General features: G+C 37.3%; 1 protein-coding gene across 2 annotated transcripts in view; it reads right to left on the bottom strand.

The window, feature by feature from the left end:
* Positions 1-14,195, bottom strand: part of nrbp2a (nuclear receptor binding protein 2a) — a 30,586-nt gene that overhangs the window by 4,801 nt on the left and 11,590 nt on the right. The window contains exons 2-13 of one of the 2 annotated variants that reach the window (XM_084119973.1): positions 11,820-11,852; positions 3,303-3,425; positions 3,023-3,124; positions 2,838-2,927; positions 2,672-2,712; positions 1,940-2,034; positions 1,464-1,487; positions 1,016-1,099; positions 796-851; positions 597-692; positions 373-505; positions 52-154 (exon numbers count right to left, since the gene is read on the bottom strand). In XM_084119973.1, the coding sequence (XP_083976099.1) occupies positions 52-154; positions 373-505; positions 597-692; positions 796-851; positions 1,016-1,099; positions 1,464-1,487; positions 1,940-2,034; positions 2,672-2,712; positions 2,838-2,927; positions 3,023-3,124; positions 3,303-3,425; positions 11,820-11,852 (980 nt within the window). The remainder of the gene's footprint in view (positions 1-51; positions 155-372; positions 506-596; positions 693-795; positions 852-1,015; positions 1,100-1,463; positions 1,488-1,939; positions 2,035-2,671; positions 2,713-2,837; positions 2,928-3,022; positions 3,125-3,302; positions 3,426-11,819; positions 11,853-14,195) is intronic. The other variant, XM_084119974.1, reaches the window with a different exon arrangement.

The raw sequence follows: 14,195 nt of genomic DNA, 5'->3' as shown, positions 1-14,195 counted from the left end.
AACAATCATCGAAGAGAACCAGACACTTCACATTTTGTTTGAGAAACTCACTTTAGATGGACTCCAGGTCGGTCACGATGATTAATTTCTGCCATGATACCATTAGGGTCAAAAGATTTGGTCTTCTCTTCTACACAATTCTCAGGAAGGAGATCTGGAAAAAATAAAAATAAAGTTTAAGACTTAAACCAAAGAGGAATGGAACAACAATTCCCTTTTGGATGATTGGGCCATTCATAATGTTTCTGTCATTTCTGAGAATGAAATAATGTTTCTGTCATTTCTGAGAATTTTCATTTCAAAATGAAAGCATAATTACTGTATGGTTTCAGGAAGGCATGAACAACAGTGCTTTTTACATGTTCCACTTACACTGGTTATTGATAAAGCAATGCGCAGCAAGCAGTTTTAAGGAGTGGACCTCAAATAACACTCTGTGGAACAGCAGGTCATGAGCCGTGGGTCTCGACTTGGCTTCTGTGCGTACACACGACTGGATAAATTCCTGTCAGTGTGAAGAGATAAAGGCATTCAATTAAACAAAAAGAATTAAGGAGAGCTGTTTTAGTTATAAACATGGGCTTAAAGTCTTTTACCCTCATGAGAGGGTCCTCAAGTGACTGTCCAGCATGATCGACGGCCTCTTTCGAAACTGCAGCGTCTCCATTGGCCTGGATTTCCAATACTGCCATCTAAAGGAGAATGTGGAATACAACATTAAAGGTCATAATTCAGTGTTGATTAAAATAGTATTATTTTATTTTATTTTTATATTTATTATTTTAATTTTCAGACCTCCAAGGCACAGATACCAAATGAAAATATATCGATGGCATAGTCATCTTCAGCAACTGGAGAAGAAGAAATAGTATATATTAATGTAGATTTCTTGATTACAAATTGTAAGCAAAACAACTTTTCTTTGTTGAACAAAAACATTTTTTTTTTCCAGGGTTAAATAAAACATTTCCAGATTGCAAAAGGTGTAAAAATGGTAAAGGCATCAGATACTTACTTCCATACTCTGGAGCAAAAAAATGCTGGTTCCGCATTTCATCTCGATGTTGATGCACATTCCCATGAATCGCCTCAGCAAATACTAAGGGAACAGGAGACATTAAAATTAAACATTAAAATTAAACTATTTATAACATTATATGGATGGAAGAATTTTAGCCAGTAAACATACATAGATAAAATGTCTAGCACATGGGCTAGAGTCCAAAATAAATACTATGAAGGGGGATGTGGGTCTTATTTTCTTTCTTTATGTCTTAGATTGTCAAAGCTGACAAGAAAAGTTACAGTACATTACACAACTGCCAGGATTTTGGGCCAATATACGCAAAGCATTGTTTAAGGAAGGAAGGAAAAGAAACAGTCTAAGTATGGCCCGTGTTTTCTTTCTGACGAGATAACCACATTCCTGTGCACATGGCATATGGAGCTCAGAGTGGACTCACCATTTACAAACAGCCTGTGCCAAACTGTGAAAGAAAGAAGAGACATAAACATCTATGTTAGAGAGGATCAAAAGTCAAATCATTTTGAGCTCAAAGGGATAGTTCACCCTACAATGAAAATTATGTAATTAATCATGTCGTTCTAAACCCGCAAGCCTAAATTAAATCTGTTCATCATATAAAGCGACCGTGTCTCTTCAAAAAATTTGGACTAAACCACTCAATTCCTATGGATTAGTTTTACAGTCCCTTTATAAACTTTTTGAAGCATCAAAGTGGCAGTTGCGTAGCTGTCAATGGAGAGTACAGAAAGCTCTAAGATTTCATCAAAAAGAAAAAAAATCTTCATTTGTGTTACAAAGATGAATAAAAGTCTTACGGGTTTGGAACGACATGAGGGCGAGTAAATGTTAACAGAATTGTCATTTTTGGGTGAACTAACCCTTTTAATAAAAGGTAAAAGACTACTGTCAAACCTGAGCCGATCTTTATGAGGCCGTTGTGCTGAATAAAGATGGTGTCACAGGTCAGGTTACCGTGGATAATGGGTGGATCACATGAATGTAAGTAACTAAAGAACGAAAGGATAAAATGTCAGTACCCACAAATTACCCACACTGATTAAAAAAAAAAAAACGTGTTTAAAACATTATAAATTTATTTTTCTATTCAAATGAACCTTTTATACATTAACATTTTTCTCTCATTACAATTTTATTGTAAATATAATTAAGTGTAAATGTTATATATAAAGTTGCAAAACATTGAATGTTTAAAAAATGTGAAGAAAAAAAACAAAGCATTTATAATAAAATAAAAAAAGTAAAATTATATAGAGACAAATTATGATTAACAAATTGTACTGGTTTAAAAGCTGAAGTGTGTAACTTCTAGCACCATGAAACTTTTTTCCTCAAACACTCCCCTACTCTGCCATTGGCCAAACAAACAGACAGCCCCGCCCCCAAACTGGCACCATTGGTTGAGTCAGTGTTGCTATGCTAGAATGGTCAAGATGCTCAAACAAACAAGCAATGTTTTGAGAGCCACAGAGCCACAGTGTTTACACTTTTGTACAAATCAACCTACATATAACTGTCTCTGTATATTAAGCTGGGAAAATATTTTTAGTTTACCTACACACTTCAGCTTTCACAGCATATTTGCAGATGATTTTCTGAGATAATATTGAATTCTCAGTGTCCTACCTGAGTGCAGAAAGTATCTGTGTGCACCAACGCTTCCATGCCTGAGACACACACAGAAAGTACCAGTGTGTTAAGTGTTTGTCATATTTCTGCCAGAAGGTGGTGTAGTCCTCCAGCTTTTCTGCATGAAGGTTTTTCACTTTCAATGTTCAATGAAACGTCTCACCTTCACATTCATAGTTTTGTGGTTTTTCTTTGTCTTCTTCAAAAACTGCTTGAGACTTCCAGATGACATATATTCAGTGATAAAAATCACCTGTGTGGCACGAATGGAAAGAAAACGTGAATGTCTGAATTCAGGGCAAAGTTCACAGAAGCGTTTGTTTTTATCAGGTGTGTTTTGAGACTCACCCTCGCTCTGCTCTCTCTCATGTCCAGCCAGTACTTGTGAAATTTTACGATGTTCGGATGCTCCACCTGCATAAGGTTCTCAAACATCTCTCGTATCCGCTCCTGCATAACACAAAGTACATACACACTTGGTTTTACATTTCAAGCATTTTGTCTGTCACTGTACCACCATTCCAGAATGATGACGCTCCAATACAGTAACATATCACAGATGTTTGTGGTGTAGCATGCCAAGTATCCCTCCCAGAATACTGATGTTGGAAAACAAGCATGGTCCTACCTCAAAGGACTTGAAAACCTTCTTGTCTGAAAACTGCACTTCGTTCCACACCACCTCCACCCCCTCTTCAGTGTCCATGGCCAAGTACGCACTCTCAATGCCTGGGACATTTCCCTGACTGACCTAAACCAGAGAGAGAGGAAAGAGTGGAAAGAGAGTTTTAGTGCTGCCAAGTTCATACAAAGTACCATTTAGCCAGTGATATCTGCAATATTTACTTCATATTGCACAACTTTCTACAATGTTTGCAAATGTGATATTTTAGTATCAACTTCTAGGTATTGTAAGTACAGGAAATTTGTATTTCTGGAAAGAAACGCCCCCTTCTCCACAACTCTCCCATGGTGCACGTTGTGGTTTGGGCTGCGATGAGCGAGAATGAAAACACAGACTTTGAATGGCCTGTAAATTCTTGGCCATTTTGGTCTTTGTAATGCTGTAAATGAAGCTCACAAAACAGAAGAGGGCACACTGCTGTTTGCTCCCAAAACACCTCAAGTCTCCACCTTTTTTGGACAGAACCAGACCTTTTATTATCACAACTGTCTAAAGGAAAACAAACCGTCCAGGGTTTTCATATTTTGATTTTCTATATTTATAGCCTGAATTTGCTCCCCTCCTGCTGATCATTGAACACAAGCTATGTGTTTTGGAGACAGACACAACATGATCCAGTCACGCTGAGATACAGCTGCACTCTAAAAGGCCTTGGATGGATTTAACTATCTCAGATTTAAAAACATGACTACAAATTGATAATACGGTTTGGTAGGTTTCAACAAAGAGCTTTTTCATTTGTCAGGGCATTCAAGGAACGATAAAATAGGAGTAGAATAAGCTGTACATGTTAGAGAGTCATTATAATGTTTACTATGCTAAATAGTATCAAGTAGCAATTCAAGCTCAAATAATGTGCTTGATTGATTACAATATCCTATTAAGTCTATGAAGGCTCATCTTAAAAAATTAAGTTTATTTTGGTATTACAAGCGCATTGATTGTCATTCGCCATTGTGTTCCAGGCTCAGAGGTTAAATAGTGACCATTAAAAGGACAACCTCAGGGCAACAGTAAAACAGAACTAGTTTTATGACACTTTTACTGATAATGGCAGAGCACAGAAAAGCTGGGTTATGTAAGGCAGAGAACACAAGGACACCAAAAACATGTCCAATTACATTTGGAGTTAATTAATTCCCTAGATGCCGCACAAACAGACAAGGAATGTCTTTGAAAACAAATAAAAAAACGTTCAAGTTCCTCTGAGAGCCAGAGTATCCTTCTACCCAGCTGGCGACTACAAATTATGGGCAATCAAAGGCGGCTGACCCTTTTATGGATAAGTATTGTACCTCAGCGTGCTCCAGTGACGTATATATAATGTTAATAGGATTTATCAAATTATGGTCTATTAGCCATGGCGCATTTTAAATCAATGTTTAAAATGCAGTATGCATAAGGGTTGTTGACATTAGGTCTACTTTAGCATGCCCTAAAACTATCGCAATGTTCTAAAACCATTTAATTTAGTCCAATTTTATACAGAACCAGTACCAAAAAAATGGGAATGGAACGACGTCCAGTTCTGCGGCACGACGCCGCTACAGAATCTAGTGTGAAACATTGGCTGCGTCCGAAAACTGATAAATGCTGCCTTCGGAGGACGCATTCCAAGGTCGGAAGGCATCAAGGCACGTCCGAATGCAATGTTAGTTTCACTTCCTGTCTCCTGAGATACCTTCATCCGATCGATTTTTGAAGGCAGCATAGATGTATCCTTCGCTGCCTTTGATATTCCAGAATCCTGTGCTTCCATTCTGTGACAGTTGAGCTAGAAAAATAAAGATGGCATCTGAAAGTTGCGGCTGGTCGTCAGTTTGTGTGTAAATGTACATTTTTGATCAACGTTTTTCACTTATGTCATTTCTAGCAAGAAATTACTATTTTAGTCATTAAAAATTCACTTAGTTTTCTCCAAAGCTTGCTCTATTTTGCTGTAGATCATTAAACCATTACGCTACCCCAGAACGCTGTCCGAAATCAGTTTCGTGAGGAACCTTCGTGCGCAAACACTGCCTGCAAAGTCATTGACTGATAGGCCAGCGAGGCAACAAGTCGGCTGCAGCTTTCGGACGCAGCCCTCAAGTGACCAAACAAAGTCTGATTCCCGAACACATGGCTCTTATGGGTCGATTCTTTTAAGTTAATCAAAAACATACAGTGAAATCAGTGTAATCCGATTCCCAAACGAATGACTCTAATGAACAGTTTCTTTTAAGTGACTCAAAAACATACACTATGACCAGTGTAATTTGATTCCTGAACAAATGACTATTGAGTTGGTTATAAAAAAAATCAAATTTTTTTCCAATTGCCAAACAAATTACTTTTATGACCATATTCTTTTAGATTAATCAAAATCAAACTTTGTGATTAGTGTACTCCAGCTGAACAAAAGACTCTTATGAGCCAATTTTAAGTGAATCAACAACATACATTGTGACCACCAGTGTAATCCGATTACTGAACAAATAACTTATGAGCCAGTTCTTTTTATAGCCAATCAAGAACTTGCAGCACAGACAAAAAAATCTAGTGGAATGCATCAAACTACCCATAAATAATATAAACCACTGTCAAAATGTAGTTGTGGTGTTAAGTTCTGGGTTTGGGGTCTGTCTTGTGTGAAGTTTATAAAGAATGTTTTGAGAATCTGTTTTTGGAAACTTTACCAAATATCAGGAAACACTGTGCCCCAAAAAACAGCTGATATAATCTCACACTCAGTGCTTTAAAATCCTTTCTGACATGAGCCCACATAAAAGCTTTTCCAATGAAAACAAACATTACAGTCTTCATTTCCTGCCCTTTCATCCCCTAACCTGCATCTGTCACAGATACGTTTCCAGCTGTATTACCTCTTCCTGCATAATGTAAGAAATCTAATGAGTTGTTCTGTGGAACCACTTTCATCTCTGGAAACCTGACCCTGAATGCTCAATTTTCTCTTCTACGTCCTATTGAGGATTAACAGAGAGAAAATGTGAATGGCTTGTGTGCATACCTGAATGAATCAGAGATTTATATCCAGGTACAGCTTTTCAGATATACAGTTATCATCAAGAATGGTGCTTCAATTCAGCACACTAACCCCAGATGCATACTGGGCCCCCTAGACAGGACTAAACGTTTTGTCTGGGTACAAAGAAGAGCCTCACTCTGTGGCGTCAGGTCACCTTTCTCCATCAAAAAGGTAGCCAGCCCATAGAGCACTGATTTTAACTGACATACAGGAGTTGTGCTGTGCTGTAATTTTGGAACAAAATGGTTTGTGTAACACTTTTAGCTGGAGAGAGACCCATTCCAGATGTTCCAGATGTGAAAACAAGCAATCCTTGTTAGCTAAAGTGCCAGTGTCACTCAAGACCAGCAAACAGCCTGAGGGGACCACCCTACTCAGGGGTCTGGGGGTGGAGATGAACACATTGCATGACACGACATGAAAGAGATACAAACGTGCTGCTCTGCATTTTTGTGGTAAAGCTCTCCAAGAATTGAGGAGTTGCCTAAGATGAGCAGAAATGCTGGTATTCCCCTCTGTCATTCACCGCCCCACTATTTAAATGGAAAACAAGGCATTCTGACCTGCAGAGTGTTTGATGCTCTCAATTTATGAGCTGACAGAAACTTTTAAAAATGGCCCAAATAGATAGTCTAAGAACCATAATGTATTAGCATAGCAGATATTTTATGTGAGGAATAATTGACAACGGGCCATTGAATTATTAGAATAATAATGCACACCCGAGGTGGTAATGCGACCACGTGCTCAGCCAGTGCCGTTGTGGGTTTTATTTCTGTGGTTTGTAAAGACCTTTGAAATAACTTAAATCATTTGGCAAGGTGATATGGAACTGTTGTGCGATCAAAACCTGCCTGGAACTCCTTTAGCCGTGCGTTTCCCTGAAAATAATTGCACACCTTAGAATGTCCGTCAACCAATCAGAATCAAGCATTCAACTGCCCCATAGTAAAAATACATTACAAATTTTTAACAGATGTACAGTACTATTTAAATAGTCTTTACAACATTTCTATTATATAATGTATATTTATAAAATATTTATTATGAATTATCAAGTTATGTTCTATTCATCAAAGAATAAAAAAAATCTGCCCCCCCCCCCCCAAAAAGGCAGCACAACTATTTGTTGTTAATGTTTGAAGTGTCCCTGTATAATTTACAGCATTGACTGACAGAGAATTACTTTTATATGTAAGCTACAGAGACATTATAACTGAAATATACTTAACTCAATCAGAGCCAAATCAAACTGACTCAAGAAAGAGCAGTCGATTAATTAACCCAGTTGATTAATCGCCCAATTAATAAACACAATTACTCACAGTTTACCAATGTGCAGTGTAGAGCTGCACGATCACAATCTCAATTCAAAAACCTACACGATCTTATTCCTAAACGACAACGATTCAGCTATCTAAACCTTTGATAAGTTTGATCACTGCGAACATTCAAATCTGCGTTCGCACAGCCACTGACACAGAGGGAGCAGTTGTCATGTATAGATCTTAGTCAGGTTAGCTGCCATATTGAATTTAGCCAATGGCACGCACTGTATAAAGGTCAGATTTCAAACTTTTCACAACTCAACTTTTAAAAATTGTTGTCTACTGAAAGTATTTTTTCAGAAAGACATTTCATCAGCTGAACAGTCGGAATGTTGTTAAACAACAGTACAATCCATTGAATGCACTGCATTCTGTCCCTCACAGCCTCGTTTTCATTCCTCTCAAAAAAGAAAAATGGCACTACCCTGACTAAGGTCTATGGGTATGAAACAGTCTTTTCAACCACACAGTATCATTATTACAATAATTCAAATTATCACATAAGTACTGGGATAAAAGTATACAGTTAGGATATAAACACTGATGTCTACGGTAGCAAATCTACCTTTTGAAAGTAACTTGACACTTCAAATAAAGATTGCATCAATTGCAACATTACACCAGTAGTTGGTGAAGGCTGACTGTTAAAAATGCACTTGTCCAGAAGGAACCTTTTTGCATTCTATAGTTGTGTCCTAAAATTAAGGTGTTTTGGGTGCAAGTATGTGATCTAATATCACAGATTCATGGAATTGATTTTCCAGTGGATCCAGAGGTGTTTATAAGGTAATTTTACCGACTCTAACCTGCCACATAGTCAAGCTATTAAGCTTGCTGAAATGTTGTTGATAAGAGCTAAAAAATGCATTGCTTAAAAATGGAAACAAGACATTGATGTGCTAATGAGGGGCAGAGGTGAATTATTTTAGAAAATCTGGAAACCCTTTTTGAATTCCATTAAAAAAATTGACACGATTTCATCTGATGGAGCTGATTTTCTAACTGTTTTATGATGCATCTCCCTTTTCCCTTTTTTTGTGTGTTTGTGTGTTTTTCCTTTGTGTCTTGTCTGACGTTCGTTGGTTTTGTTGTTATATTTGGGAAAAAAATTATTATTATTATTATTATTATTATTATTTGTCATTGAATCATTCAAGAGGTTTGTTTAAAAACGCTGATTCAGCCAGTAATGAAAAAGTGAAGTCTTCAGGATTGAGTCAATGAATCTTTAATTCAAACAGATTTTTTTAAATAATTAATATACATTAATTAAATATTTTAAATAGACTGCAGCAATGAACAGTTTGTCAGAACCTCTAGTAAATTACATGTTATTTTGTTCAATTGTCTATTCAGAATCATGGGAGATTTTAAACGAAAAATCGCGATTCTCAATTTATCCAGAATTGTGCAGCTCTAGTGCAGTGTGAAACCTTTTTGAAAAATCTTACAAGGATTAATTGCTAACCCAGGGTTTAACATGAACAGCAAAAAAATGGAACAAGGGTCTTGTTCTTTTTTTTTTTTATGTTTTTTTTTTTTAATGGTTTTTCAAACATCAAAAACAGACAATAACAGACAAAAAGACCCTTCATATAACAAACATCTGTGCAATATGCAAAAATAAAACTAAAGGGGAGGATGACGATATACAAGACCAACCTCTCTAACAAAGTATAATCACAATAATTGCAAAAAGTAAATGTTACAAATCTGAAATAAATAATAAATAAATCATTAGTCCTTGTGGCTAGACAAAAAAGTAAAAACTGGTTCCCACATTTTGTCGAATTTTTCAGAATTCCCAGAAATGGTGTATCTAATTGTTTCCAGGTGTAACGCAGAAGTGAGTACGGATAGCCAATCAGAAAAGAGGGGCGTAGTATTTTTCTTCCACAAAAGCAGGATAACCATTTAAGCTACTGTCATACTATATTGAACAGGTACTCGTACTGAGAAACTCCAGTGAGTCTGACCAAAACAAGGGTCTTGTTAATCCTGGTTTAAAAATTACTGGTTAAACATTTCCCTTAGAGTTATTGGGAATTACAAATTGTCAAAATGGAATGAATCACAATCACCGCTGATTGTCAGGTACCTAGACGCTCTGAGAAGAGCATGCTATCAGTTGGACCATTCCTGAGAATCACACACTTGGCAGTCACTCAAAGGAACTATTCAACGTGATAATCCTACGGGTAAAGTGTCAAACTCATCAAGCTTTCATTGCATTCTCTACCAGCTTAAGCTGTATTGTGCAACTTCTACCAAAGAAAGAAGGCTGACAGATGCGTCGTATTTTCAACTCCTGCCTCAGGGCGTCCCTCTCCCAAAGCGCTCAACTTTTTATCTTGCGCTCACATATGAAATAAAAGAGTAGGCAAAATCAGCAGTAAGTGATGAATACCGCTGCTTTCGGGTAAACAGAACAAAGTAGGTGTGTTTTTTAAAGTAGGAGTTGCTCAGTTGCTGTTTGTGATCTGCAGGATGGTATTGTTCTACACATAAGGATTCAGAAGCCCAGTGGTGCCTAATGCACCACTTTATTACATAAACCTGAACATTTTAAAAGCCACATCAGGACAAGTGCACCACTGGGTTTGAACATGAGTGGCACTTTTGAAGTGAGGATCTGTCACAGCCAGCTTGTAGGATTGAAGTCTGCAGCATTAACCGAGACAAGGCTCTAGCTTTGAGGGGTTAATGCGAAAAACGATCAATGCTGATGGACTTGAAGGGATCATAAACAAAGAAAGGTGCAATATGTAGCAGACGACATCAGATGACTTAGTAAAAAGAGAAATAGAGAGCAGGACAAAAAGAGGAAAGTAAACAAAGAGCATTATAGAATAAAAGCATGATGTGATGTCCACACAAAACAGTGTTAGTCACTACACTCACGACTCATGAATGCCCTGCATTGTGACGCTAAAGATGTGGGAAGCCATGGTGTGAACCTACTGAAAGCTCTCCTTTTCCAGAGGTTCTTTTTCTTCCTCTACTAGCTTTCGCTTTCTGTTGCAAAGTTCTGAAAACTGGTATTTTCCAAAGCTGTGCCAAGCGAAGAACACCTGCAGCAACCAAATCAAAACTATACAGCTTTGATAAGATAAACAAGTAGCCTAGTTTTCACCTAACTTTTTGGTTGGTTGAGAGATCAGCCTGAATGCAACAATCACAATCGTCCCTTGAAAATCAAGTTTTTAATGTTGTTTATATGTCTATGTGGTGCTTTTAATATGCTTTAAGACAAGCCATGTGCAAATTCATAAGTCAACACCATTGTATAGTATTTTCTCCTCAAAACTGCAGGGAAAAAAAGACGCGGTTTGAAATCGCTGGCGTTTCTCACGTCACAAACTACCTTGTAACCAATCACATCAACATACGGGTGGGCTTTAGCATATCATTTACAGCAAACTAAAAGGGAAGTCTCAAGAGAAGCCAGGTTATCCCCGTATTTACCTGTTCATATGAAAAAATAAAAAAAAATAAAAAAATAAATCGGGTACATTTAGCAATATAGCGGGTTAATTAAGTATAGGATTTATATTACAATGTTATTATGAACTTTATGCCACAGACATTCTAAGCTGTTTAAAGCGTTTGTAAGGATGCTGATTTTTAGAAGGCAGCTGTCTGACTCTGAGATGAAGAACGGGAACATGGTTTGTCTAACATTAGCAACACATTATTAGATGTTTGATAATGTAGTCAAGCAAAAGTCTAATCATATTAATTACCGTTATGTGTCCGACGCTGTAGAGAGCGATACATAAAACGCTTTACCATTCTGATATATCTACTTGTATACGAGTTGACTGAGTGAATCTCTGAGCTGGTGTGATATGCATATGCATGGATCCGCATATATTTTGTTCACAGGAAAAACTTATTGACTACAGGGGGACTTTAAAACAAATTAAACTCATGTAAACAAAGTTCTCCTAGATTACAAGAGTGACACATGAATATGGGAAGCTGCATATAGGAGTCACTTGTCTTACTTGTGACATTGTGAAAAACAATTTCAAATACTAAAACACATTCTACTCCCTAAAGAGATACTCCATCCAAAAAAAGATAATTCTGTCATAATTTACTCACCCTCATGTCATTCCAAACCAGTAAGACTTTCTTCTGTGGAACATAAAAGAAGATATTTTTAGAAATGTGTATTTTGTCCATACAATGGAAGTCAGTGGGATCCAATGTTGCCTGGATCCCAACATTATTCAAAATATCTTCTTTTGTGTTCTACAGAAAAAAAAAGAAGAAAAAAAAAGCATCCAGGTTTGGAATGACATGCAAATCATTTTATGTATTACACCATGATTATGCCATAAAAGGTCTGGGGTTTCATATGATGTATAATGATAGCAATGGGTATTAATATGTAAATGAGTAGGGGACTCAACGTGATCTGTCGAGCACATAAAAAAACAAAAACGCACAATTAAGCATGTGCACATGCTCACACAAAGGCACAGCACAGCATAATCCACAAATGGATCAAAAATACCATCTGCTCCATGCCTGTTCTTTATAAATACATAATACTTGCTAAAATATCAGGGGCGGGTAAACTTATAAAGAAGCTATATATTTATCACAAATTAATATTTCACAGAAATGCATTCTATGCACCTGAATTTAAACAATTCAGAGTGATTTGCTAATGAATAATTTAGACTAATTTGTGAATCTGTCCGATTCACTGAAAAGAACTCCAAAAAAAAGCTCACAAACCAAAACTTATGGCTTTCAAGCAAGTTTTACTTTACATATAGCTAATATCTAGCAGATGAAAAAAAAAAAACAGAGCAGAATAAAATAAGAAAATCTTAATTTTCTACATTTTTTCCCCATGACTTAAGAGTTTATTAATTTACATTTTCAAGCCTGGAAAACACAATTTGATATTTGCAGGCTTTCCAGGACCATGGGAACTATGTAAATAAATCATTAGGGAAGATTAAATAATGATTTTAGCCATTATTTAACCTTCACCAGAGGAAGTAAAGCTGAAAGCTGGATGGAATTTCAGTTATAACTTGTATCTGACAGTTCTGGTCTAGTTACTGCTAGTCAGTCACATGAGATTCATTTGGGATTCTTAAGAGCATGAGTGAGCTGAAATACTCAAGCTGTCATCAAAAGCTCATTCTGTAGACTCACACATGACACTAATAAGTTCGAACAACCTATCGCTGTCATCTAGCATCTCTAAATTCACATCTATGAACAGAGGCATTGTCTCAACTAATTGAAGTACAGCAGATTACTCTTGCACAATTAATCAGTCCAACTCCTGACAAAAAGAGTGATCTTACGCTAACTGCAATTGAAGGTGGTAAAAAAACAGTTCTGCATCTGAAACAGACAGATGGAATTGAAATTGTGTGGCTGTTTTTTTTAAAGGACACATTCAGTTTTACTTTGAATTCGCAAAAGAGGAAACTTTAAAAGTGATGCAGAAAACCTAAGTGGTTTAGAAATACAATACTATCTATATCAGAGGTCTCGAATAGGGTCTCTGCGACATCCAAATCCATGCTACTGAAAGCAGTATAACAAAAACCCAATCCAAAAATAAGATATTTTGACAAATGCTGAGTCAGTGGGGTCAAATCAGTGCTGTTTGGATCTGAACATCTTCAAAATGTTCTTTTGTGTTCCACAGAAAATAAAGTACGTTGGACAGGCTTGGAACAACATGAGCGCATGATGAAATAGTTTTCATTTTTGGGTGAACTATCCCTTTAAGTCAACTTCAACCTAAGCGAATGTTAAGGTTCAGCTAAATGTTTCATTGTCCATTCTAAATTAAAATTGTGTTAAATACAATTAAAATGTAATGTACGGGTACACAAACAAATCTCTAAAACGAGATCCTTTTAACATTGTTTCACGGGAAACTAACTCTGCTAGTCTTCAGGGACTTAGAGATCTTTGAGAGAGGCTGGCACAATCTTCTAGAGCCCAGTGCCAAACACAGCCATCTTGATAATATAGTGTGTCGAAGAAAGATGAGCAGCGGTCAGAATAAGGCCAACATAATTGTTTTCCTAACTGGAAAAATGCTCATGCACTAAGAGCAAGCGAGATAGAGAAATACCATTTGAATGGCTTAATGCAGTGAGACAGATGGCGTTTGCTGGTTTTGCTTTACACTGGCCATTAGCCAAGGCGCTCTCTCTCTCTCTTGCGCTCTCTCTCGCGCTCTCTCTCTCTCTCTCTCTCTCACGCGCTCTCTCTCTCTCTCTCGCGCGCTCTCTCTCTCTCTCGCGCGCTCTCTCTCTCTCTCGCGCGCTCTCTCTCTCTCGCGCGCTCTCTCTCTCTCTCTCGCGCGCTCTCTCTCTCTCTCTCGCGCGCTCTCTCTCTCTCTCTCTCTCTCTCGCGCGCTCTCTCTCTAGTCTGCTGTTCCTCTCCACTGGTTTAATTAGAGTAAATGCATTACCACCACCTATCATTGGGTGAGAG

Source organism: Abramis brama (genome assembly GCF_963993115.1).
Source record: "Abramis brama genome assembly, chromosome: 7".
In the NCBI taxonomy this organism is placed as follows: Eukaryota; Metazoa; Chordata; class Actinopteri; order Cypriniformes; family Leuciscidae; genus Abramis; species Abramis brama.
The sequence above is the reverse complement of the archived record's forward strand: the minus strand, read 5'-3'. Positions and strand labels throughout refer to the sequence as shown.